The sequence below is a fragment of the Dipodomys merriami genome, unplaced genomic scaffold (genome assembly GCF_024711535.1).
Source record: "Dipodomys merriami isolate MVZ:Mamm:240054 unplaced genomic scaffold, mDipMer1.0.p SCAF_14, whole genome shotgun sequence".
Lineage (NCBI taxonomy): Eukaryota > Metazoa > Chordata > Mammalia > Rodentia > Heteromyidae > Dipodomys > Dipodomys merriami.
This window is the reverse complement of record NW_027202715.1, coordinates 37,455,553-37,482,489: the sequence shown is the minus strand read 5'-3', so window position 1 is coordinate 37,482,489 and position 26,937 is coordinate 37,455,553. Positions and strand designations below refer to the sequence as shown.

Below are 26,937 nucleotides of genomic sequence, written 5' to 3'. Positions count from 1 at the left end.
TGAACGGACATTATTTTGCTAGTTAGTTTGTACTGCCCAACTCAAGCTTCAGGTTAAAGATACGCAGGTTTAATTCAAATGGGATATTTGGCTATTAGAGGAATTTATAAGTAAAACAGTAATAAAATGGTAAAGATGACAAAGGCTGAGTACAGTATTTCATATGCATATTTCATTTGTTTCTGACTCTTCAGGCTCACCCTGTGACCCCACCTTCATCCTGGGCTGTGCTCCCTGCAATGTCATCTGCTCCATTGTTTTCCAGAATCGTTTTGATTATAAAGACCAGAACTTCCTGAACTTGATGAAGAAATTGAATGAGAATGTTGAGATTATGAGCTCACTATGGATACAGGTGAAGCCAAGATCTTTTATTCCTAAGAAGATACTTGTCTTTAAACAAACAAACAAACAAACAAAACAGACCCAAATTAAATAAAGAGCCACTAGTAAGATGAATACGTAGACCCAACAGACTTACCTAAAAAATGTTAGAGTGACATTCAAGAAGTTACTGCTTATGGTAATGTGTTCTGTTGTGTTCCCTATTCTGTTTTTGTAGTAGCTTCAAAGTTTCTGGTTTCATATCAAGATCCTTGATCAACTTTCAATTGATATTACTACAGGGCAATAGATAGGAGTCTAGTTCGTTTTCTGTATTTCCAAAAATGGAACAATGAAGTTTGTTGGAATTGGTTTGGGAAACAGGGAAGGAAAGGATGAAGGAGAGTAGCAGAGGAGGTAAGTCTCATCTAGATATATTGTATGGCTGGGCCCTGCTGGCTCATGTTTAAAATGCTAATTACTTATGAGACTGAGACCTGGAAGATAAAGGATTGAAGCCAGCCAGAGCAGAGCAGTCTGTTAGACTACATCTCCCAAACAGCCAGCAAAAAAAGGTCAGGGAATGTACTACACCACAGCACCAGCCATGAGCAGGCAAGGCAAGCAAGAGCCTGAGGCCCTGAGTTCAAACCCAGTACTGGCACCAAAAAGAAAGATGCATTTCATTTATATATGGACATGTCAAAATGAAAGCCTTTGACAGCTAACTGATGCTAATAGAAATGGAAGAAAAAAATATGAAGTAAACATCTGAGATAGATATCTAAGCCTATATTTTATGCCCACTAAAAATGCGCAACTATAAGATTGACTCAAGCTAATGAACTCAAGCAATTAATTTGTTATTTCTGATTAAATCCCATAGAGATTTTCCTCTAAAATGTTTTGTTCATTCCAGAAAGATGCCTAGTGGATCAGTGGATATCCAGGTCCTTAGTGAAAGCTTACATTTCCCAAAGGTTGGTCTTCCATTCAGATATTTTAGATTCATGCTGTTACTGGGTAGAATTATTTTTTGTCACAGAGGAAGCATATTTGGGACAGCAGAAGCTACTAGGATTCATTAAGGAGAGTCAGAGTGTTTGCTGAATCCACTGTGATTCTAGATGATGAGGTAGCCTGATAGAAATGACAAAATTAAATATAGATAGTGTTAGGTTTTTAAAAAGAGGTTGCCAAGTAAGAACCACACCATGCATATGGTATTCAGGTAAAGGGTAGTTTATTCCTTATTCTGGCTGATACCAGGCCATGTTGGCATTCCACAAGTGTAGGAAAAGACCTGGGAAAAGAGAGCGTCTGGCCCTGAGCTAGGCCTTCTCTAGGGTAGGGGCAGGGGGGAAAGGTGTGGCCACCTCAAATCCAGATGACCTCTTCCAGGTGTGTCAGTTGTCTAGGTAACGAATGTACTGGGAAGAGACTTTGCTGGGAGGAGGGTGGAGTCTGCTCGCCATCCAGGAGCGGACCTTACAGATGATAGATAGATAGATAGATAGATAGATAGATAGATAGATAGATAGATAGATAGATAGATAGATAGGCAAGCAAGCAGACAGGCAGACAGAAAGACAGACAGACAGACACAATATCTTTCCTTGTACTGATTTGTCATAGCCTAAACTCTGTAAAAATTAATAACTATGTGATCATGGAGAAGTCAGTTAGATGGGACTGTTTTAGGGCATCCTGGAACCCCTCTCACTTTATATGTCCCTTCAAAATTTCCCTTTAAAATGGAAGCCATATAGCATTTCTATTTACAGCCAAGTTTTCTATAATATGGATAGTATGTATATGTAAAAATATTTTTATTTAATAAATTATTGTTTTTACTTTTAGATCTACAACCTTTTCCCTGATCTCATTGGTTATGCACCAGGGAGTCATAAAACACTACTAAAAAATGTTGAGCATATAAAAAGTTATATTTTGGAGAGAGTAAAAGAACATGTGGAATCACTGGATGTTAACAATCCAAGAGACTTGATTGATTGTTTCCTGATTAAAATGAAACAGGTAAAATGTTAAAAATCACACAGTTTTCTGAAATCTTGAGCATTTTGTATCACGTTCAATAGTCAATGTTACAAAAGCAATCAGGCCAACAGTGCTTGAAAAAATGTTACCATTTATGTAAATGAATCTACACTAAGCATCTTGGGAAACAAAGTTAATTTGTTAAATAATTAGAATACATTTACTCTTTTGTTATATAAAAATAATCTAAATAAGAAGAAGCAGAATGAAATAGAAACAAGTGAAATGGAATCAGTTGCCATCAAAGTATGTGTCATTTATATAAAGATGGGTATCATTATTATATACTGTATAGAAGAGAAGACCCCATTAGGATGGACTTCCTGCATGTTCTGTAAGTCAGAATTGGCCTTGAAGAAATAATTTTGGAATGATCTTTAATTGATCATGGTTTATTACCCTTAAACATTTTTCCATTGTAATATTTAAAATACATGCATTACAGTAGTATTAAACTTTTCATACTAACAAATTGTACATAGGCTCCTAATGTGGTATTTTATACATGTGTATAATGTATTTTAGTCAAATTCACCTCTTCTATTATGTTTACTAATCCCTCTTTAATCATTGATGTATATTTTAGTGGGTTTTATAATGTTATTTTCACATAAACATATAATGACTATATTATATATGTAGCATAACTGTACAATGCACATATATATATATAACTACGGCAATCAAGTAAGTATAGTTGGTTTCTTATTAGTTACTATGGGGATTACTATAGCAAATTTATGGCAGTTTAGTGTGAAATTGCAGCAAATTAGCTTCTAACTGCACATTTAATCCTCTCTGCCCTCCAATTGCATTCTTCTTGGGTCGTTTTTGTTATGAATTACATCTCAAATATATTGGGTACCCATAGCATTTATCCATGATTATTGCCTCATGTATTTCCTTTAAAAATATATATAAACTCAAAAGAGGTTGAATACAACCTCTTTATTAACTCATTTATATAGGGTTATATATAACAAGGATATGTATTTCTGGATATGGTGTTGATTTATTGTTCAATACGTTAAAGTTTGTATTTGAAAGCTGACTCCCCTTAGCACTTCTTGTATGGAAGATCTAGTCATGAGAGATTTTCTTCTCTTTGATTTGTCTTGAGAGTATTAATTTCTTCTGCATGATGGTAGGATATGAGATAAAAATTAGTGTTTTAGTCCATGGAATCATTAGATTTTTATTCATTTAGATTTTCATTAATTTTTTCACTATTTATACGACCCAGATTATAATAGGTTATGTGACCTGCAACTATTAAATCTCTAAATTCATTTCAACAGATGGAAGTTTTAATATTGGTGTTTGAGCACACTGACCTACAGTAATTTGTCCTTAAGATTTAAGAGTAATTGTAACTTTGATAATATCAAAATTTGTATAACTTGATGAGCTTAGAACAAATGAAGTTGATAGTGTAAAAGGAGATGACATTTCCTAGCAAGTACAAATGTTGAGGGGTTCCGTTTATTTTAATTTATTCTATAATATTAGACACACTACCATTCATCTGGAGATTATAAAAACATGATGGATTTAATGTTGGCCCAGCGATCAGTTAGAAAACGATGTATTCTGACCATATAATGATTTCCTCATACAACATCTAAAATTGAAACCTTGTTGACAACTTGGTTTCGCACCATCTTCTCAGTCCTTGGCACTGTTTCATCCATCCTCTCTCCTTTGTGCCAATGACAAGTTAATGTGAACACTTTTTGTCTTCATGACTAATGTCTCTTCAGCTCATGCATTCCTAGTCATTCCTCTGCAGGTTCCCTAGGCTGCCTGGCTTGGTGCTTCCCATCTGCTGACTCATCGTGTTTTGATTAACCCATTCTTACTCCTTGTGACTCCTAGGTTCTGCTCCTTTTAGCATTTTAATGAGCAAGATTGAGCATATGTAAACTTCTGATACAAGAAGTTAAATTGTGACTGAGACCTCATAACTGTAATGCTAGCTATTCAAGAGTTTGAGATCTAAGGATCAAGGTTTGAAGCCAGCCTGGGCACAAAAGTCCCTGAGACTCTTATTTCCAATTTAAACAGTAAATAGTTAGAAGTAGAGCTGAGATTCAAGTGGTATAGCAATACCCTTGAGAAAGAAAAAAAAAAAAAGCTCAAAGCAACACCCAAGTTCAAGTTCAAGCCCCAGGACCAACAGCATCAATAACAACAAAAAAAGTTTAATTGCAGATTCTTGCTTCAGACTTATAACACATAGGTCCCCGATTTTCCTCCTTCTATTACTCAATTTTCTGATCATTTAAAAATTAGAGAAAATTTGATTATTAGAGGCTTAAATGAGTGGTGAGTTTCATGACTTCAAATATAGTCATAGCACTATATCAGTTAGAGTAAGGACCGCAGAGTAGCCCTGAAGCCTTAGGCTCAGCTAATCACCACCACATATGTCATTGTGCATTTTTCTTATTCTTTTACTCTCCAACTTCATACCACTGTGAGATACTATGACTTCAATGTCATCACATGTGCTGGTAAATAATATAATTGTATTAAATCTTAGGACGAGGAAAATCACAAGGAATCATCAGAATTTACTAATGAAAGTTTGACAATTGTTGCATCTGATTTATTTACTGCTGGGACAGAAACAACGAGCACAACACTGAGATACTCCCTGCTGCTCCTGCTGAAGCACCCTCGCGTCACAGGTAGGAGCACAGAGGGAGACCTAGCTGAATCTTAGGAAAATATAGGAAAGATGCTGCATTGTCAGATATATCTCATAGCTCAGTACATAGTTCAGTACATTCCTTATTTCACAAATAAAGATCTCATAAAGGACTTGGAGGCCTTCATATACTTTGGACACTATGACAGGTTTTGGGGGTTTGGGGGGGGGGGGTCCGGTCGTGGGGCCTGAACTCTGGGCCTGGGCACTGTCCCTCAGCTCTTCAGCTCAAGGCTAGCACTCTACCACTTGAGCCACAGCACCACTTCCAGCTTTTTCTGCTTATGTGGTACTGAGGAATTGAACCCAGGGCCTCATGCATGCAAGACAAACACTCTACCACTGAGCCACTTTCCCAGACCGTGCCCTGTTTATTTTTGAAATATACTCTTATTTCTATCCATGTCAACTACAGAAGCTAAACTATTTTTTCAAAAACACATCATTTTTCTAAACATTAAGAGAGATTGAAAATAATTTTATGGTAAATCAGCTCTTTTATCAGCAAAAATATTTCTGAATTAGAACAAAATGTGAATATTTAATTAACATCTTATAAGTTATACTGTTGTCATTCTTAAAGCCATTTATGTCATCCTCTAGCCCACAAATTATCATTAATATTTGTGGAGACTTGTGAAATCTGAAGATATAAGTGAAGATAATAGTGTTCTAAAATATACTTTTATTGTTAATATTTTATGCCTCTTATTTTGTAATGTTTTATTATAACATAGTATTATAAGTCCATAGTACCTATGATAATACACTTCTTATATGTTAAACACACGTATTTTATCTCAATATTTAAGGTATATTACCTGTACATTAATTGGGTTTTTTTGTTTTTATGCTTTTGTTTTTTAGAAAGCTAAACCCTTACAAATATATTAATGCCTTACAAAGCTACCTAGAAGAGTGATGTGTGCATATATTGAAGTGTAACTATTCCATGGGGTATACATTTTTTACCTGGAATCTTGTTGAGATACCTTACTACCTTTTGGTAGCACTGACTTACTATGATCAATGCGTCACTTTCCTCCTGTTTCACCGTTTCTTATTATGTCTCACCAGCTAAAGTGAAGGAAGAGATTGACCATGTGATTGGCAGGCACCGCAGCCCCTGCATGCAGGACAGGAGCCAAATGCCCTACACAGATGCTGTGCTGCATGAGATCCAGAGATATATTGATCTCCTACCCCTAAGCCTGCTCCATGCGGTAACCCGTGATGTTAAGTTCAGAGACTACATCATTCCCAAGGTGAGTTTGTTTCTTCTCTGCTGAAGCTCCATAGGGAGGTCCATAGGGAACTCAGTTCCTGAGGTCACTGTGGGATTCCTCTTCTACACACCACATGAGAGACCTGGGAAAATCTCCACTCAGTTGGCTGCTTAGGAGAGTCTGTGTTATGGCAAGTTGGTGGTTATATATCCATGCAATAACGTCCCTGGTATCCTGCACTGTGAGTTTTCCAATTTTTGTTCTGCCCCTTAAATTCTTTTGTTTTGGAATGTTCTCCCTTTTAGCTATGCTTAGTTTTTGTATTTCCAAATGAATCTGACAAGTTTATTTTTATCAATTTCCCAAAATGCTCTACTAGAATATGTATCGTGATGATCGTAAAATTATAGATAAATTTGGGGGAAAATGTTATTTTCAGTTCTCCAATTCATGAATAAATTATGCTCCCAATTTACCTATGCTTTATTTTATATTTTCCAAATAATATTTTGTTTTCAATACACTGTCTTAGAAATATTTTCATGGACTTCATCTAAATGTGGAGTGTTTTGATTGTTATTGTTCTGTTTGTGTTGCTGGTGGTTGTGGTGGTAGTTGTTCTTCCAGCTTGAGCTTTGGGCCGCAGCAATGTCCTGGGCCCTTTTTGCTCAAAGCTGGTATTTTGCCACATTGAGTCACAGAACCAGTTCCGGTTTTTTGGTAATTACTGGAGATAAGAGTCTCATGGACTTTTTTTACCTGGCTGGCTTGTAACCGTGATCCTCAGATCTCAGCCTTCTAAGCAGCTAGAATTACAGGTATGAGAAAACACTGCCGTTTGACTGTACTATTTTATGGTGCTTTTACTATACTTGCTACATGATATACAGAAAAATAATTAATCATTCTGATGACCTCATAATTAGTAAACTCATGAAATGTATTAGTCATTGCTAATGATTTATTTGAAGACTTGTTTCAAATTTTAAGGTGCATTACCTTGATATCTGGGTTAATATTTTATTCTCGCTTTTCTAATTCTTATGTCCATAAATTTGCTTTGCTGAATTTTTGCACTGGCATCCAAGGATGGTGGTCATCTTTGTTTCATTTATGATTGTCAGAAAATATTTCAAGATTGATATTTCACTGTCAAGTTGGGTATCTTAAGTTGCTTTGGTAGATTTGTTTATAATATTAGGGAAGTTTATCCCATATTTTTATTTATGTATGCATCTTGAACATAAATATGTTTGTATTTTGAATCAGATCTATTCTCCATAATAATTCTTCTTTTTAAAGTATTTTATTGTTATTATAAAGGTGATGTGCAAGTCGAGTACATTTCTTCTTGGACAATGTCACCCCTTCTCTGGCTCTCTCCCAGTTTTTCCCTCCCATCCCCACCTACAAGTTGTACAGTTCATTTTCAACATAGTGTCTAGTGAGTTACACTGCTCAATTTGCTCATCCTTTGTCCCTCCATTTCTGTGCCTCCCCTAACACTCCCAAAGAAAGATAAATGAACAAACAGAAACAAAAGGAAAGGAAACAAAAACAGCAAAAAAGAAAAGAAACCCTTCTTTTCATTTCCTGCAGTTCATTCCAGTAAATATTACTTTGTATGATCAGATTCAATAGACATTGAGCCTTTGTGTTCCTCTCATAAAAATATCCTCCTGTGGTCTCACTGTATGAATGCCTAAGAGTCTTCTTTTTATATTAGTTCAAAATTTCAAGCACAGTACTGGCTTAGGCAGCACATATGGTAAATCGGAGCAATACAAAAAAGATTAGCATGGCCCCTGCTTAAAGATGACACTCAAATTTGTGATGTATTCCATATTTTTATCAAAACAAGTACCAGGAAATGGAAACGTTGGAGTTGGGACAAATGAGGACACAGGAATGGAAAGAGGAAGGGTGAGCAAATGCAGTCACTGTATTCTAGATGAGTAGTTGTTGGCCTTCCAATGCTTTGTGCCCTCCTCATTTTAAGGTTTCCGCTGTGGAGAAATCTGGTGTTATGCAGATGGGCTTGACACCATAGATGACTGGTTGCTTTCCTTTAGGAGCTTTCGGTACTCTTTAATTTTTCTGAATGTTTAATGTTTGACTATAATGTGTCGTGGAGTGATTCTTTTTTGATATGATCTGTTTGCTGTCCTAAAGACCTCATGTACCTGATTGCTAAAGATTTAGGAAATATTCTCCTATTATTTTATTAAATATGTTTCTTTTTCCTTTAGCATGGGCCTCTTATCCATCCTGTATGCCTATTTTATGTAAGTTTTATCTTTCAAGTTTCCCAGGTGGACTTTATGCTCTTTCATACTTCTTTACTTTTCACCTAGTTCTTCATCTGACTATTTTAACATATCTATTTTATCCTTGAACCCTGCTATTCTGTTTTCAATTTGATCCACTCTTTGTCATTGGATTTTTTACTTGATTCATATAGCTTTTCATTTCTAAAATTTTAGTTTAATTCTTTAATATTTCTGACTCTTTGTTGAACTCATTGATATATTTCATTTTTTTCCTTACTTGTTCAGCTGTTTATTTGTATTGTCTTGGAATTCACTCATGTTTTTATAATTTTTTTTCATTTTACTCATCTTCTAGTCTTGTTCTGAGTTCTTTGAGCTTTCTTCTTCAATATCCTTTATGTCTATTGCTATAATATTGTTAAACTTTGGAGATATTTGCCTTTTTAAAATATTTTCTTTATTGATATTTATAGGATCTGAAACCAGTTCATTGGTTGGATCTCCAGCACCTGTAGACCAGAAGATTGAATTAAGTGATTTTCATTGTATCTGTTGCCTCTATAACTGGTTTTGTGTTTTATTGGTCATGAGTCTTGAACTCAGGGCCTGGATGCTCTCCCTGACCTTCTTTTGCTCAACGTTAGCACTCTACCACTTTGAGCCTCAGCACTACTTCAAGTTTTCTGGTGATTAACTGGAGATAACAGTCTCATTGACTTTCCTTCCCAGAATGGCTTTTAACTGCAATCCTCAGATCTCAGCCTCCTGAATAGCTAGGATTACAGGTATGAGCCACTGGCACCAGGCTTTATATATATCAAACTTAGCTTAGCTTCTCTGTGTGTGTTGTTCCCAGGGCACAACTGTATTAACATCACTGACATCCATTCTGCATGACCATAAGGAATTCCCCAACCCAGAGATGTTTGATCCTGGCCACTTTTTGGATAAAAATGGTAACTTTAAGAAAAGTGATTACTTCATGCCTTTCTCAACAGGTAATAAAATTTTATTCCCATAATTCAAGATAACTTTGCAGGCGGGGAAGGGGATGTCAGTTGGAACTTATACAAATCCTCCTTTGGGGCTGGTATATTTTCCCTAAGCTTGTGATTAGGAGCAGCACTTTCTTTTTTTTTTTTTTTTTTTCTTTTTTTTTTTGTCCGGTCGTGGGGCCTGAACTCTGGGCCTGGGCACTGTCCCTCAGCTCTTCAGCTCAAGGCTAGTGCTCTACCACTTGAGCCACAGCACCACTTCCGGCTTTTTTCTTTTTGCTTATGTGGTGCTGAGGAATTGAACCCAGGGCCTTGAGCATGCAAGGCAAGCGCTCTACCACTGAGCCACCTTCCCAGCCCAGGAGCAGCACTTTCAATGCCCACGCACTTTCTTGTTTATGATGCATCTCCACTGTTTGTCCACATTAGAGGTTTCAGTTTGTTTGTGCATCTCTCCCAAGTTGAGCAAGATTAAAGAATAGATCTTTTGCATTCTCTACCTAACCAGTAATCCTCATTTAGACTGCCCTCATAATGAGAAAGATGATCGTATCACAGGTCTTTGCCACATCTTTTTGTGGCATTTGTCACCCCCAGGATCCTCTACAAAATTAATGTCTCTCAAAATACACAGAAAAGTGCTGAAGTGCAACAAAGGGGAAAAATCACAGATTATAAGACAACAGCGTTTGCAATGGGGAATATTAACCAATTTACCCCTTTCTCGTTGTCCAATACTAAACAAAAAATGTAGTAAGCAACATTTTAAGATAATTGAGGTAATTCAAAGGGGACAGAGAATAGACAGAAGACAGAGCAGAGCATATTTTTAAAGTCATGAGCCATAAGAGCAAAACATTTAATCTCAGCCAAGAGTGTCAGAAACTGTCGAATAATGTTATGTGTATCAGAAACATGGGGCAGATATCCCACAATGATCACAGAACACCATGCTCTTCTTTCAATCCAAGACATGTGTCTTGGATACTGTGTCTGAATACCTGCAGTATGTGTGCTGTATATCTGGCCAGGGAGCCTCCTTCCTTCTCTAATGCTGTGATTATTTTTATTTTTTATAAATTTTTATTGTAAAAATAGTATACAGAGGGGTTACATGAGTAAGGTAATGAATACATTTCCTATCCAAGATTGTTACCCCCTCCTTTGTTTTTCCTCTACCATCCCTTCCCTCCCCACCTCTTCAACTACCCCCCCCCAACTTGTAAAGTTCACTTTCTACATAGTGTCTTGTACATCTCATTGTTACAATGGGTCAACCTGTATCCTTGTTTCAGCATTTTGTTATTTCCCTTCCCCTACCCAAATTAGAAAAATGTATATGCAAGATGCAGGGCACCAATATCAAATAAGGGCAACCATGGGTCCTATATTTTGGGGGGCCTGGCTTACTTCACTTAATATAATTTTTCCAGGGCTTTCCATTTCCTAACAAATGGGGCAATGTCATTCTTTCTGATGGAGGTATAGAATTCATATATACATATGTGTGTGTGTGTGTGTGTGTGTGTGTGTGTGTGTGTGTGTGTAATGGAATTCTCTCTCTCTCTCTCTCTCTCTCTCTATATATATATATATATATATATATATATATATCACATTTTCTTGATCCATTCATCTACTGAGGGGCATCTGGGTTGGTTCCATATCTCAGCTATCATAAATAATGCTTCAATAAACATAGTTTGTGCTGGTATCTTAGTATAGCCATGTTTGTGATCATTTGGGTAAATGCCCTAAAGTGGGATTGCTCTATGTGGAGTCTTTGGAGGAACCTCCATGCTGCTTTCCAAAGTGGTTGAACAAGTTTACACTCCCACTAACAAGCAGTAGGATTCCTTTGGGCCACCTCCCATCCAGCATCTGTTGTTATTAGAGTTCTTGATTATAGCCATTCTAACTGGGGTGAGGTGGTATCTCAATGTTGTTTTGATTTGCATTTCTTCTATGGCTAGAGAAGTTGAGTGTGTTTATTGGCCATTCTTATTTTCTCTTCAGAGAAGTTTCTCTTTAAGTCTTTAGCCCACTTGTTTATTGGGCAGTTGTTTGTTTGAGGATTTGTTTTGGGGGTGATTTAGTTTTTTGAGTTCTAAGTATTTTAGATATGAGACCTTTGTCTGTGATATATGACTAGTGATGATCTTCTCCCAATTTGTTGCTTTTCTATTGATCTTGATAGTTATGACCTTTGCCATGCAGAAACTCTGCAATTTCATGCAATCCCATTTGTCTTTCATATATTGTGTTTCTGGGTCTCTATTAAGAAATTTTCTGGTCTGGAAAGGTGGCTCAGTGGTAGAGTGCTTGCCTTGCATGCCTGAGGCCCTGGGTTCGATTCCTCAGCACCACATAAGCAAAAAGAAAAAAGCCGGAAGTGGCACTGTGGCTCAAGTGGTAGAGCGCTAGCCTTGAGCTGAAGAGCTAAGGGACAGCGCCCAGGCCCAGAATTCAGGCCCCAAGACCAGACCCAAAAGAAAAAAAGAAAGAAAGAAAGAAAGAAAGAAAATTTCTGCCTGTGCCAAAGAGCCTAAGAGTTTCTCCTATTCCTTCCTGTAATGCTTTCAGGGTGTCTGCTTTGAGATGGAGGTCTTTGATCCATTGGAGTTGACTCTGATGCAGGGTACTATATGGGATCTAGCTTTAGTTTTCTATGGGTGTTTAACTACTTTTGCATCACCATTTACTGAAGAGGCTGTGGAGTTGACTCTGATGCAGGGTACTATATGGGATCTAGCTTTAGTTTTCTACGGGTGTTTAACTACTTTTGCATCACCATTTACTGAAGAGGCTGTTTTTCTTCCATTCTATTTTTTTAGGTCCCTTATCAAAGATTAGGGTGGCTATAAGTCTGTGGGTTCATTTCTGGGTTTTCAGTTCTATTCCATTGGTCTTCAGGTCTGTTCTTGTGCCAGTACCAAGCTGTTTCGATTACTGTGGCCTTGTAGTGTTTTGGAATTTGGTATTGATATTCCTCCAGCACTGCACTGTTTTTTCTGCTAAGGATTGTTTTTGCTATCCAGGGTCTTTTATTGTTTCATATGAATTTTGGAGTTGCTTCTTCTATTTTATTGAAGAATGAGATTGGAATATTGATAGATATTGCATTGAATTTGTAGCTAGCCTTTGGCAGTATTGACATTTTCACGATGTTAATCCTCCCAATCCAGGAGCATGGGAGGCTTTTCCACTTCCTAAGTTCCGCCTTAATTTCCTTTTTTAGGATTTTTAAAGTTTTCTTGTTAACTCCTAGGTATTTTATATTGGGGGGCTATTAAAAAGGAGTTGCTTGGGCTGGGAAGGTGGCTAGTGGTAGAGCGCTTGCCTTGCATGCCTGAGGCCCTGGGTTCAATTCCTCAGCACCACATAAGAAAAAAGCCAGAAGTGGCACTGTGGCTCAAGTGGTACAGCACTAGCCTTGAGCTGAAGAGCTGAGGGACAGCGTCCAGGCCCAGAGTTCAGGCCCCACGACCGGACCCAAAAAAAAAAAAGGGGGAATTGCTTTCCTGATTTCTGCCCCGCTCTTCTCATTGTTGCCATACAGAAAAGCCATTGATTTTTGAGGGTTAATTTTATACCCTGCTGTTTTGCCAAAATTTTGGATCAGCTCCAGTAATTTGGGTGTGGAGTCCATGGGATTCTTTAAATACATGATCATGTCATCTGCTAAGAGTGAGAGTTTTACTTTGTCTTTCCCCATTTGGATCCCCTTTATGATTGTATCTTTTCCTATTGCTCTAACTAGGCATTCTAATACAAAATTGAGAAGCTGAGAGAGTGGACATCCTGTTTCATTCCTGAGGTTAGAGGAAATGTCTTTAGTTTTTAACCATTAAGTATAATGCTGGTTGTAGGTTTGTCATACACAGCCTTTGTTATATTGAGGAATGTTCCATGGATTCCTAGTTTTTCCAGTGCCTTCATCATAAAGGGATGTTGGATCTTGTTAAAGGCTTTTTCTGCATCTATTGAGATAATCATGTGGTTCTTATCCTTCCTCTTGTTGATGTGATGAATTATATTAATTGATTTGTGTATCTTGAATGAACTTTGCATCCCTGAAATGAATGCTGTTTGATCGTGGTGTATGATTTTTTTATGAGTTGTTGAAGTCGATTGGCCAAAATTTTGTTGAGAAGTTTTGCATCCATGTTCATCAAAGAAATGGATCTATAGTTCTCTTTCTTTGAAGGGTCCCTGCCTGGTTTGGGGATGAGGGTTATGATGGCTTCATAGAAAGGGTTCATATGGAATTTTTACTTTCAATTTCATTGAAGAGTTGGAGGATTATTGGTATGAGGTCTTCTTTGAGGCCTTGTACAATTCAGCTGTAAATCCACCCGGTCCTGGGCTTTCCTTGGGTGGGAGGTCTTCTATTGCTGTTTATATTTCGATGCTTGATATGGGTCTGTTAAGTTGGTTTAAATTATCTTGGTTCAGTTTTGCTTGTCAATGTTTGCTAGAAAATCATCCATTTCTTTCAGATTCTCAAACTTATTAGCATAAAGGTTTGAGAAGTATTCTCTTATAATGTCCTGAATATTGGTTGTTTCTATGGTAATATTTCCACATTCATCTCTGAGTTTGTTTATTTAGGTTTGTTCTCTCTTTTTTTTTTAAAGTTTGCTAAGGGTCTGTCAATTTTGTTAATTTTTTTGAAGAATGAACTCTTTGTTTTGTTGATTCTTTCCATAATTTTTTGGATCCTAATTCACTTAATTCTGATTTAATTTTAATTAAATTTCCATCTACTGGATTGGGGTTTAGCTTGCTGCTATTCTTCAAAGAGCTTCAGGTGTCTCATTAAATTGCTGGTTTCAGATCTCTCTGATTTGTTGATCTAGGAACTCGGAGCTATAAACTTGCCTCTGAGTACTGTCTTTGCTATGTCCCAGAGGAGCTGATAATTTGTGTGTTCATTTTTGTTGAATATCATGAACATTCGAATTTCCTTTCTAATCTCTTCCATGACCTACTGGTGGTTCAACAGTGTGTTATTCAGCCTCCATGTGTTATGGGACTTTCTTTGGTGGCTTTTAATGTTGAGTTCTAATTTTATTCCCCTGTGATCTGAGAGAGTGCTGGGCATAATTTCAATGTTTCTGAAATTGGACAAATTTGCCTTGTGACCTAAAATGTGGCCTATTTTGGAGACTGTTCCATGTGCTGCTGAGAAAAACAAGTATTCTGATGTTGTTGGGTAAAATATTCAGTAGATGTCTGTTAAGCCTAGTTGATTTATGCAGTTGTTTATAGCTGAGGTTTCTCTGTTGAGTGTTTGGTGTGTTGATCTATCAAGCAGGGATAGTAGTATGTTAAAGTCCCCAATAATTAAGGTCTTTGGATCTATGTAAGATTTGAGGGAAAGTAGTGTTTCTTGGATAAATTTTGGTGTTCCATTTTTTGGTGAATATCTAGAATTGTAATATCCTCCTGAAGGAGAGATCCCTTAATTAGTATATAATGACCTTCTTTATCTCTTCTAACTAGTTTTAATTTAAAGTCTACTTTATCTGATATTAGGATTGCAACTCCTGCCTGTTTATGGGGGGCATTTGCTTGGAAGATTTTATTCCAGCCTTTTACTTTCAGAATGTTTGTTTTTGTGGGCAAGGTGTGTCTCTTGAGGGCAGCAGATAGAAGGATCTTGCTTTTTGATCCAACTAGACAGTCTATTCCACTTAATTGTAGAGTTAAGTCCATTAATATTGAGAGTTAGGACTGAGATGTGTTTGGTAGTTCCTGCCATGTTATCCACCTTCTTGGTGGCTGAACCAACTGGGTTCTTCCTATAATTCTGTATTCTCTGTTTGGGGATGTTTCTTGCCCTTTGTTGTGTTCTTGTTGGTTTTCTATGTGTAGAACATCTTTAAGTATCTTTTGTAGGGCTGGTTTGGTGGAGATATATTGCTTTAGTTTTTCTTTGCTATGGAAGGTTTTTATTTGACCTTCGGTTATGAAGGAGAGTTTAGCTGGGTAGAGTATACTTGGTTGACAGTTGTTTGTCTTTAGGGTGCAGCATACATCATTCCAGCATCTTCTTGCTTTAATTGTCTCTGCTGAGAAATTTGAAGTTATTCTGTTTGGTTTCCCTTTATAGGTGATTGATCTTTTCTCCTTGACAGTTTTAAGGATCCTTTCCTTGGTCTGAATTGATCCTGTGTGGATTATAATGTGACGGTGGGATGTCAGGTTCTGGTCTGGTCTACTTGAGGTTCTAAAGGCTTCTTGTATCTAAATAGGCCTATACTTTTGCATGTTTGGGGTGTTCTCTACTAGGATCCTGTTAAATAAATTTCCTAGACCATTAATTTCTGTCTCTTTGCACTCCTCTATACCTATTATCCTCAGATTAGGCCTTCTCATTGTATCTTCCAAATGTTGAATAGATCTGTCATATTTCTTAGATTTGTCTTGAATAGCTGCCTGTTCTTTCTTTATAACATCTAGCCTGTCTTCAATCCCAGAGATTCAATCTTCTTCATGGTCTAACATACTGTCAAGACTTTATCCTTTGTTTTTATTTCCTTTTCTTCTAATTGGTCAGCTTTGATGGCTTCAAATTCTTTGTTGGAGCTTTGTTTTAGATCGTGTATGGACTTCTTTAATTCCTTAATTTGATTTTCAGTGTTCATTCTCAAATCACTTAGTTGATTGGTTATGGTTTCATTGGACTCCCTTTCCTTCTGATGGGCTCCATTCAGCATTCCCTTTGTGGCCTCCCTGGATTCCTTCACCTGTCTGATTGTAGGTTCCATGAATGACTCCATTAATCTTTGTCTATTCTCATCACACTCATTCAATTCCTATATTAATCTTTGATTAGCTTCCTCACGCTCACAAAATTCCTTTTTTAATCTTTGTCTATTCTTATCCCACTAACGCAATTCCTGTATTAATCTTTGATTAGCTTCCTCATCCTCATGAAATTCCTGTATTAATCTTAGGCTAGCCTCATCATGCTCACGTATTTCCTGTATTAATCTTTGGTTAGCCTCAGCATGCTCATGCTTTTCCCTATCCTGCTTACCCATTTCCCTATCATGCTTACACCCAATCCTTTGCAGTCTTTCAATCTTTTCATTCACCATGTTTGGCAGTGGTGTTTGTAGAGCATTTTGGGAACTCTCCTCTGGATTAGTCATTAACTGCTCTGTTGCCTGGTTTTCATGAGTGGGAGTTGAGATACCTGGTCTTGCCATTTTTCTTGTTTCTCTGGCTAGTTCTGCCCACTTGGTATGAAAGCAAAACCAATTTCACTAGAACACTTCTTTAAGGCAAGTATCAACCAGAACCCTGTAGTTGTACAATTGTTTGATGCAGTCAAAATGAGTACAGATACAATCTAGGTCAGCAGATACAATCTAGTTCAACAACAAACAAGTATGGATTAATGGACTAAGAATGTCAAAGAAGGAGTCAGCAGACCAGAAATGAATAGATTTAGGGAGAACTGTGAGGAGAAGATAAGATTAGAGGAATGTGAGGAAGGAGAGAGGAAATTTAACCAAGACCTAAATTCAGAGAGAGGAAACAGATAAAAGGAAAGGAGGAGAGAGATAAAGAAACAAGGAAAAAGGAAAGAATAAAGGTTAAAAATTTTTAAATGACACACTTAAAAATTTATAAGTATAAAGAAATAATACTGAGAGAGGAGGATAGAAAGAAAAGTGAGAGTAAAGAAAAAGGGAAAAATGAAAAAATAATAAAAAATTTAAATGAACCACTTAAAAATTTTATAAAGAAATAATACTACTGTTAAAGGAGGTAAGGCTGAGAGTTTGTGAGTTGAGTAATCAATTTCTGAATTAGATATGCACACAAAGAAGCATAAGGTCTAATAATCGAAGACGAGTATATATCTGGGGATGAGCAGAAGAGCAATTAAGTCATGTCAAAATAACCCAAAAAAGACCAAAACGTAAAAGAGTAAAAAGAGTTTAAAAAAAAAAAAACCCACGCACATCTAAAATAGAAATGATGAAGAAAAAAAAACAGAATTAAAAAATTTTTTTAAAGATTAGGTAGAAGAAATAGTTCTTCAATTTTTTTTTTGCAGGGGAAGGGGGGAGAATCTTGTGTCTCCCCTGGGTGGAGTCTCTGGTTTGCTTGTGGTGTTTGGTTTTCCTCTGGCTTCATTCGTTTCTTAAGTCAGTTTGTTTGAGCAAGCAGAAAGAAGCTCTGCCTTACCGAGAACTTTATGACCCTCCTCCCAGGCTAGTTCAGTGGGAGGGAGAGCGACTTTGAGTATCACAAAAGAGGGAGATGGCTGTTTCCTCTAGCTTGAAGTTGATGTGATGGGGCTAGGTTGTGGGTAGGGTTGAAGCCTATCAGAGATCAGTAGCTTTACCCTAAAGGACTAGCTCCTGAGACACTCACAGAGCCCAGCCTGGAGCAATTCTCAGCATTTGTGCTTACTTTTACCCTCCTGCACTGGGTCTGCCGCCTAGGCTGCAGTGGGAAGGGGTGGCCTCTGGTTCTGTTTACCGAGTGAAGAAAGTCACTCCTCTGGGGGCAGATGTTCCTCTGGGGGCAGAGGTTCCTCTGCCTGGGAAGGGCAACTTTTCCCTGAGTGGAGCAGAGCTGGGCAGAGCAAGTTCCTGTGACCTTTTGAATGGCTCCTATTTTCTTCTCCCAAGGCCTGAATTGAGTACTAGCTTCTCTGGCCTGGGCCTTTATCAGTATCAAAGATGGAGCTCTTCTCCAGTGGTGTGGGAGGGGCTACCTTCCCACTGCTGCTCTGTGAGAGGGAGTGAGGATGTCTTGGGATACTCATGCCAACCCTTGGTTTCCAGGCCCTGTAGGGTCTGCAGGGTCTGCAACTATCTGTTGTCAACACAATGAAGATTCCCACTCCTTGTCAGTATTTGCTGATGGTGAGTAGAATCTGGTCAAACACTACATCTAGCACCTTTGTCCCAGGCTTTTTTCTGCTGGTATGGTGGCTGTGGCAGCAGCTGCCCCTGTTGCTACCATCAAAGACACTGGCAAGTACTGTAATCTATCTCCTTTACCAAGCTGCCTGGATTTTTCCTCTCTGGCCAAACTCTCTGTTGTACTATAATGGCATACTTGGTGTGACTCTCTAGCCTAGGACTTTTCACTGGAATGCTAAAACTGCTTCTATGCCAGAACTTGATTAGCCCCCAGCTTCTCCTCCATCTTCCTCTGGACTCCTAATTGTTTTTTGTCTTTTTTTGTTCATTTGTTTGGGTATTTTTTTGTTTGTTATGGGGCTTTAATTCAGGGGTTGGACTCTGTCCATCACTTTTTATCAAGGTTGGCACTCTACCACTTTGAGCCACAGATCCACTTCCAGTTTTCTGGTGGTTAATTGAAGATAAGAGTATCATGGACTTTTTTACCCTGGGATGGCTTCAAATTGCATTCCTCAGATCTCAGCCTCCTGAGTAACTAGGATTGCAGGCATGAGCCACTGGTGCCCAGGTAATGCTGCTTTATATCTGTAACTTAGATACTAAGGGGAAAGACAGTGATCTCTCTTCAAAAATTCACTTGTTTTACACAAAGGGAAACATTTTAAATAATGAGAAAATTATGTTTTCAGATTATTTTGTGCTGCTGAAAATCTGAATATGACATTTGGGAAACTGAATGAGGGAAAGATTTTATTGCTTGAAGGGTCACAAAAAGTATTAAAAAGGAAATGAAATGTGGCCTGTGTCTTGATGTTGTAGGGAAAACGTATCATAGCCAAAAGGAATTTCATGATATAATATTTAAACTTGTGTACTGTAGGCTGATAAAATGGACAGTTGGGTTGTATTAAAATGCAAAAGTTTTCATTGAACATTTTTCTGGAGACAACTTACACAATATGAACCCATTTTTTTAGAACAACACAGATGTCTCTAGAACATAGTTTATCATAGAAACCTGAAACTCAAATTTTTTTTTTTTTTTTTTTTTTTTGTCGGTCATGGGGCTTGAACTCTGGGCTTGGGCACTGTCCCTCAGCTCTTCAGCTCAAGGCGAGCGCTCTACCACTTGAGCTACAGCGCCACTTCCGGTTTTCTGGTGGTTTATTGGAGATAGGAGTCTCACGGTCTTTCCTGCCCGGGCTGGCTTTGAACCGCGATCCTCAGATCTCAGCCTCCTGAGTAGCTAGGATTACAGGCGTGAGCCACCGGCGCCCGGCTTGAAACTCAAATTTTTATAAATAGAATAATAAAACCCAATGAAAATTGTAATAAATTAAAATCTATTATTATTTTAATGCCTTGCCAATGCTACATGAAAGAACTATTAGCATCCTCATTTAATATGTGAAGAAACTAAGGTTCAGATAGTTTAAGCAACTCAGCCACCTGGGTACTTAGTGACAGAGTCAAAATTTGACTTCTGAATTGATTGTGAAAGCAGTGTTTCTCACCACTCCTCCCATGTGATGAATTCCACTTGGAGTCTTGGGAAGGTCTGTGTCCTCCACCCCTGCATGTATATTACTCTATAGATGCAAAAGTTTGGAGGAAATCCCAAAATATATCATCACAGGCCTTGTTGGTAAGTAGGGATAATACTAAGCGAGAAGGAATGGAGTAGACCTTCAGGTTGAGGACAAACTGTATTAAATCCTCATCTCAACCACAGGAGAAAAAATACAATTGAAAGCTTACTTGTCTTCCAGAATTATGACCCCTCTCTGTAGCAGAGAACATAGCTGATATAATTCATCAACCCCCAACACAGCAAAAGAGGGAAAGAGAGGAAGAAAAAATTTAAAGAGCATTTATCATGTAGAAATATTTAATGAAAGGTTTACATGATGATGATAATCTGGTTGTTATTTAATATAATTTGTTTTGGTATGGTTTACATTTGGATTATTTTTTAAAGATAGGATCTAAAAAATGTAGCCCAAACTGGTTACCAACTCAAGATTCTTCTATCTTAGCCTCCTGTGCTTGAATTACAGTTGGGTGCTGCCATTCTCAGATTTGGAGAAATAAAAATAAAAACTTTTAATGATGTATTAGTTAAGATTACATGTTAGATAGGCAAATAGTCTGTCTTCCCTGGGTTCCTCCATTTATCATCCATCTGCCATGCATTCAGTAATTCACTGAATGAACGTTGACACTCTTTTGCAAGTTACAAATGCAGTGTTTCATATGCTCATGCTTACATACAAGGAATCATTTCCTACTTTCTTTTTTTTTTTTTAATTTCAGGCAAAAGGATTTGTGCTGGAGAAGGCCTAGCCCGCATGGAGCTATTTTTATTCCTGACCACCATTTTACAGAATTTCAACCTGAAATCTCTCATGGATCCAGAGGACCTCGATATCACTCCAGTTCTGAATGGACTTGCCTCCTTGCCACCAGCATACCAGCTGTGCTTCATTCCAGTGTAAAGAAGAGCTCTGCTGTCTGGCTCCAGCTGTGCAGCAATCTGCAGTTCCCTCCTCTGAGGCATCACTCACCTTCTTCCCCTGCCAGGGATGCTTTCCTGTCCTCCCTTCTCACATCTCCCCTCTCCCTCAAGATCCAAGAATATCCATTCTCCATTTGGGAGGGTTTCCTGTGTCACTGCACTATCACATCTATAGTTCACTATGATTTATAATAGTCTTATTCACCACTCCACATGCTAATACTTGTCTAATGCTTATTTACTAATATGCTAGTATGGCAAAACCATAAAATGATTACCATGTGACAACTCAAACTCCTTTTTCTGTATATTCTCCATAATAAATATTACTTTTAATGCCTGGGGTCATTCTTGGACTGTCCTACTTTGCTCAAAATTCAGTGAAGCAATAAATCAAACTAGAGTCCCATGTTATCCACATTACAGCAAGCACTGAGAATGGGAAGGGGAAGATAGTAGGAAAACTCTTTGGCTATGTCACCTGTCATATCTGAAGATGTGGACTTTAATGAACAAAAACAATGTCCAGAAGTATCTCCTCCATAAGGAAATACTGTGAGCCGCAGACATAGACAGCAATAAACATTACAGGCTAACCTTCCTGTCTTTGGCATTAGTGTGAATAATAATTCAAAATTGGTTTTTACAGTGTTTAACCAATTTTGCCATCACCATTTCTCCCATCCTTTTTTTTGGCTCCCTTATCAAAGATTAAATGGCCATAGGTCTTTTGGTTCATTTCTGGGTCTTGAGTTCTATTCTATTGGTCCTCATGTCTGTTCTTGTGCCAGTACCAAGCTGTTTTGATTACAATAGCTTTGTAATAGAATTTGAAGCTTGGTATTGATATTCCTACAAGCACTGTTCTTTCTGCTAAGGATTTGCTTTTGCTATTTGGGGTCTTTTATTGTTCCATTTGAATTTTGGGGTTGCTTCTTCCATTTCATTGAAGAATGAGGTTGGGATATTGATGGGTATTGCATTGAAGTTGTAGATAGCCTTTGATAATCAACAGAAGAACCATCAAATGTAGTTTATCCAAAATAAAAGACTTTGGTCTATCAGTGTTGAGTTAGATTCTAGTTAGAGTTCAGAGCTCTGTGAGTTGCAAACATTATTTGATGAATGAACTCAAAAAGTTACTGCTTAATTTTGTCCTGGTTCAAGAGTCCATTCATCAAATAGTGTTTGCAAGTTCTCAACACCAAGTGGTCCTAACTCTGATTTTAGTCAATGGATATTGCAATTATGAAACTCTTATTTGTTTTGAAAGTTGATAGTTAGCATGATTACCTCTAGAGGCAGTCTCCAAATGCTTATAATCAAGGCCAGATATTTTTCAACTCACTTCCATTCTATAAGCAAGGTTTCTGGTTGATTTTTATTATACTTATTAAGTTTTTATTTCCACAACTTCACTTTATGTTTTAGGATTTATGTTTCTTTACTGAATTATTTCATCTCCAGCATTGTCTTCCTTTTTTATACTCAGCTTTGTTTTTGTTTTTTTGTCTTGCTTAGGGTTTTTTTTTGTCAGTTGTGGGGCTTGAAATCTGAGTCTGGGTGCTGTTTCTCAGCTCTTCAGCTCAAGGCTAGCACTCTACCACTTGAGCTACAGCACCACTTTCAGTTTTCTGGTGGCTTATTGGAGATAAGAGTTTCACAGACTAGGATTACAGGTGTGAGCCACTGGAGCCTGGCTTCAACTTTGTATTTTGATTCTCTTGAAATTTATACATGTCCTCTTCTATTTTGCTGATTATTCTTTTTCTCAACAAGTAAAAAAAAAATCAGTCTCCAAATGCTAACCAGTTTTCAGAATCATTAACCATACTTTGAAGTCTTGAGTAACAGTGAATAGCTGGGGAGTTTTTTTCTTTTGCTATGGCTCTCCTTGGAAAGCCCTCATTTTTTACATAGTGCTTCTTTCCTTCTTTTCTTTTTTTAAATTCTTACAGCACATGCACTTTCACATCTTTTGTCACATCTATGTTGATTTGGGTAGCAGAAACCCGTTCATAAGTTTGGCAGATATGTACACCACCAGTGATCACGCAGCAACACATTGCATGTCTTTTCATCCTACTGTGCATGAAATTATTGTCAAACTAGTCATGACTTCACAGCCTTCTTCGGGCAAGTAAGGATTTAATTTTTTCAAAGCTAAGGGAGCTAGGTGCTGGTGACGCAAGCCTGTAATCCTAGCTACTCAGGAGACTGAGCTCTAAGGATTGTGGTTTGAAGACAGCCCTGGCAAAAAAAAAACTCCCCGTGAGATTCTTATCTCCAATTAACCATTCAAAAATTGGTAGTATCTAAGTAAATAAATACATAGAGTAGAGCTGTGGCTCCAAGTGGTAGAGCACTAGCCTTATGCAAAAGAGCTCAGGGTAAGCACCCAGACCCTGAGATCAAACCCCACAGCTAACAAAAGAAAAAAGCTATTGGAATTGCCCAGATTCCCAAGGTTCTGTCCCCAGCACTGTTCTATGCTGGAAATGTCTGTTTGTGGAATGTCTGTGTACTTCTGGGACCCAAACTCTTTAAGGGTGAGGATGCTTATCATCTAAATCTTCCTTATTTTCCCAGTAGACATCAAAGTGGGTTGACTGACTTGATGTAGCACTTTTTTGAAGGTAAATAGCATTATAGTAGCACTAAGTGGGGACAGAGAAATGACTCCCGTGTCTTGAAGGACATTAGAGACAAAGCTTGGAAAATGAGTTGCCTGCTGCAGAAATCCTGATGAAAAGAATTGAAATGATGGAATCCCTAACAAGGAAAGCCCTGAGGAATCTGGCCAAGAAAATTCTCTCATTGTTCATTCTTATTCTTGTTCTTTTGAATTCTTTTTTTTTTTATTGTGAAAATACTGTACAGAGGGGTTAATTACATGGGCAAGATAATGAGTACATTTTTTATCAAGCATTGTAGCCTGCTCCTTTGTTTGCCCTTCCCATCCCATCCTCCCCCCACCCTCTCACTCCACCCTCCTCCCCCCCAATGAGATTTTTACCTTTGTTATCAATTGAGTCTTTTATATTGTCAGCTACTGACTTTGGGATGAGTCATGATGTCTGGTTTTTTTTCATATAGAATGTTTCTTCATTGTGATTTGCACATAGGAGGGCAAGGCATTAGTTGGGGATTTTAAGTGTCTATAGTTTCTCATTTGAAGTAATCTCAATATTCAGGTAGAGCTGGATCATTGCAGGGTTGATGTGCACTTTCTTACCATGAGTTGGAATTTTGATTCATAAATAACATTATCATCAGCAAAGAACATAGTTATATGTCCAAAGGACATATATATAAAATAATAACATTTGTCGAAATAAACTCCAGAAAATGAAAATTAGTCTTGTTTTTCTTTTTTGCTGCTTTTGTTTTCTTTCCTTTTTGTTCTGTTTGCTCATGTATATGTCTTTGAGAGGGCAAAAGAGGACACAGAAATGGAGGGACAAAGGAAGAATAAATAACCAATGATAGCCACTGGACCATGTGGGTACCACACTATGAGCTTTACAACCTATGGGTGGGAATGGGAGGGAAAAACTGGGAGAGAACAGGAGAAGGGGTGACATTGTCCAAAAAGGAATGTACTCTTTACCTGACATGTAACTACAACCCCTCTGTACATCACTGATATAATAACAATTTTAAAATTTTCTTAAATAACAAGATCACTCTTTCAGAAAGAAAATAGATATTTAAATAAAGTGAAAGGCACAAAAACATTATATATAACCTCAATAAGGTCATACAAAAGTAACTGAGGTTATAGCACGTGCTAGACCCTTAAAATTATTGTCATAGTAAAAATTAAGTAGTGAAGAAGATAAGGCCAAGGAAAAGGAAAAATGAAAGATAGGAAATATCTGGGAGGAGAGGATACAGAAATGATATTGCTATGTAACTATAACTCCTCTATACATTATTCTTATAATAACAAAAAATTAAAATAAAAAATGGTATTGTTTAACTAGCATATGTCTAGGACAAGAAGAAAAGGCCAAAAGCTATGTACATATGACCATATAAGATGATGCTAAGTGAAATGAACCCCAAGATAGGGACACAGGTGATTTTATTTTTGTTGCTGCTGTTTTTAATGTACTTATAATGTACTATGTGATTTTGTTCTTTCTTTAGTATGTTCTTCCCGCATGGTATAACCCCTTTTATTAACTGTATTTTATTCCAGTGCCCTACATCTTGTATATACATTTTTCTAATATGGGGAAGGGAAGGGAAATAACAAAATGCTGAAATAAGGATACAGGTTAACCCACTGTAACAATGTGATGTACCAGATCCTATGTTGAAAATGAACTTTACCACTTCAGGTAGGGAGGGAGGAGTTGGGGAGGTGGGGCGGGAAGGGATGGTAGGGAAAAAACAAAGGAAGGGGTAACAATACTAGATAGGAATGTACTCATTACCTTACTCATGAAACTGTAACCCCACTTGACAATAAAATAAATAACTTTAATTAATAAAAATAACTTTACAATAGTATATATGGTATTGCTTGAAAATACAGGTTAATTATTATAGATATCTCAAAATCAGGAACTTTGCTGTCTCTTTGTTCTTTTTTTGTTCCATATTGACTCAGAGTCAGACACTCAGGGACAAAACTCAAAAGGTTACCTCAGGAAGACCATTAATGTGAGGCCAGGTGGATTCCATCGTGTGACCCAATCTCTAACAAATAATTGAAAGATTGCTGTGGCTATTCCAAGTTTTTTGTCCTTCCATATGAATTGTAGGATATTTTTTCCTCTCTGAAGAATGTCATTGGTATTTTTAAGGGGAGATTGCCTTGAATCTGTAAATTGCTTTGGGCAGGACAGACTTTAATAATATTAACTCTTCCAATCCCTGAACAGGATGAAATTTTGTAATTTCATCCATCAGTGTTTTGTAATTTCCACAATAGACTTATATTACCTCTTTAGTGACATTTTTGATCAAGTCACCTATAGTTAAATGTGTAGTTGTAAGTTTGGCCTTTTACAAATAAAGTTTATTGATCAGTTATTGCACCTTCTTTATATAGGTTCCAGAAAAAGAAACTTTTGCCTTACTTTAATTTCTTTACCTACAAAATGGTAGAGTTGACAGGAATGATGGTCAACATTGAAATTTACTAAAACATATAGTTCTGTTGCTGACCACATGGTTCAGAGCAATATCTCGAAGTCTACAAGAGGGCAGCCTTGCCAAATAGTGTCCACTTAGGGACACTTCACTAAGATGACCTGTATTTCCTAGGGTGGGAAGTATGCTTCCTTCTCTCTGTGTATGAAATGAAGACATGAATAAACTTCACTTGCTATTTAACCTTTTTATTTTGAATACTGAATATTTATTTTGAAATACAAATTTCTCAGTTTAATGTGCAAACACATCTCATGATTACTGTTAATGTATGTTAGCAGTTTTATCACACATTGATATTTCTAACATTTATTCATATGTTCCTTTGAATACATGAGTTTAATCATAATTTGTAACTCTAGCTATTCCTGCGAGTTTTACAAATGAATCTCTCAACTAGTCATTATTTATAAAAAATGATATTTGCAACAACTCTTCTTTTTTAAATTATCATGAATGACAGATGTGAGCAAAAGTAAACATGACAAACTATCCAGAAACCATTTACCTAGTTACACAGGATGAGATGTGTCACTTTAATATTTTCTTTTAGATGTTTCCTAAATTCACAAAATTAATTCTAATTTTTAATGTTTAACCAAAACAAACTATCAAAACAGCAATGTGGTTCTCAACTGGTGTGATACAGAAGATACAGTTTCTGAACTCAGGGTTGTATTACTAAAAGAATTTTATTAAAGATAAAAGAATGGCATTTCTTTCGTGAAGGGAAATTTGAGCTGCATCTGCTTAGACAATGGTGCAGGATGGCTGGAACACAG

General features: G+C 37.3%; 1 protein-coding gene and 1 non-coding gene across 2 annotated transcripts in view; both read left to right on the top strand.

Annotated features, from left to right (window-relative positions):
• The window catches only part of LOC138826152 (cytochrome P450 2C5-like), a 28,025-nt gene extending 3,763 nt beyond the window's left edge, over nt 1–24,262 (top strand). The window contains exons 4-9 of the mRNA XM_070021251.1: nt 195–355; nt 2,185–2,361; nt 4,925–5,072; nt 6,170–6,357; nt 9,445–9,586; nt 20,791–24,262. Of these exons, the coding sequence (XP_069877352.1) occupies nt 195–355; nt 2,185–2,361; nt 4,925–5,072; nt 6,170–6,357; nt 9,445–9,586; nt 20,791–20,972 (998 nt within the window). The 3' untranslated portion in view covers nt 20,973–24,262. The remainder of the gene's footprint in view (nt 1–194; nt 356–2,184; nt 2,362–4,924; nt 5,073–6,169; nt 6,358–9,444; nt 9,587–20,790) is intronic.
• Nucleotides 8,063–8,168, top strand: LOC138826231 (U6 spliceosomal RNA). Its single transcript, XR_011371593.1, has one exon. It is a non-coding gene; the product is annotated as a U6 spliceosomal RNA (small nuclear RNA).
• Nucleotides 24,263–26,937: the final 2,675 nt, after the last annotated feature.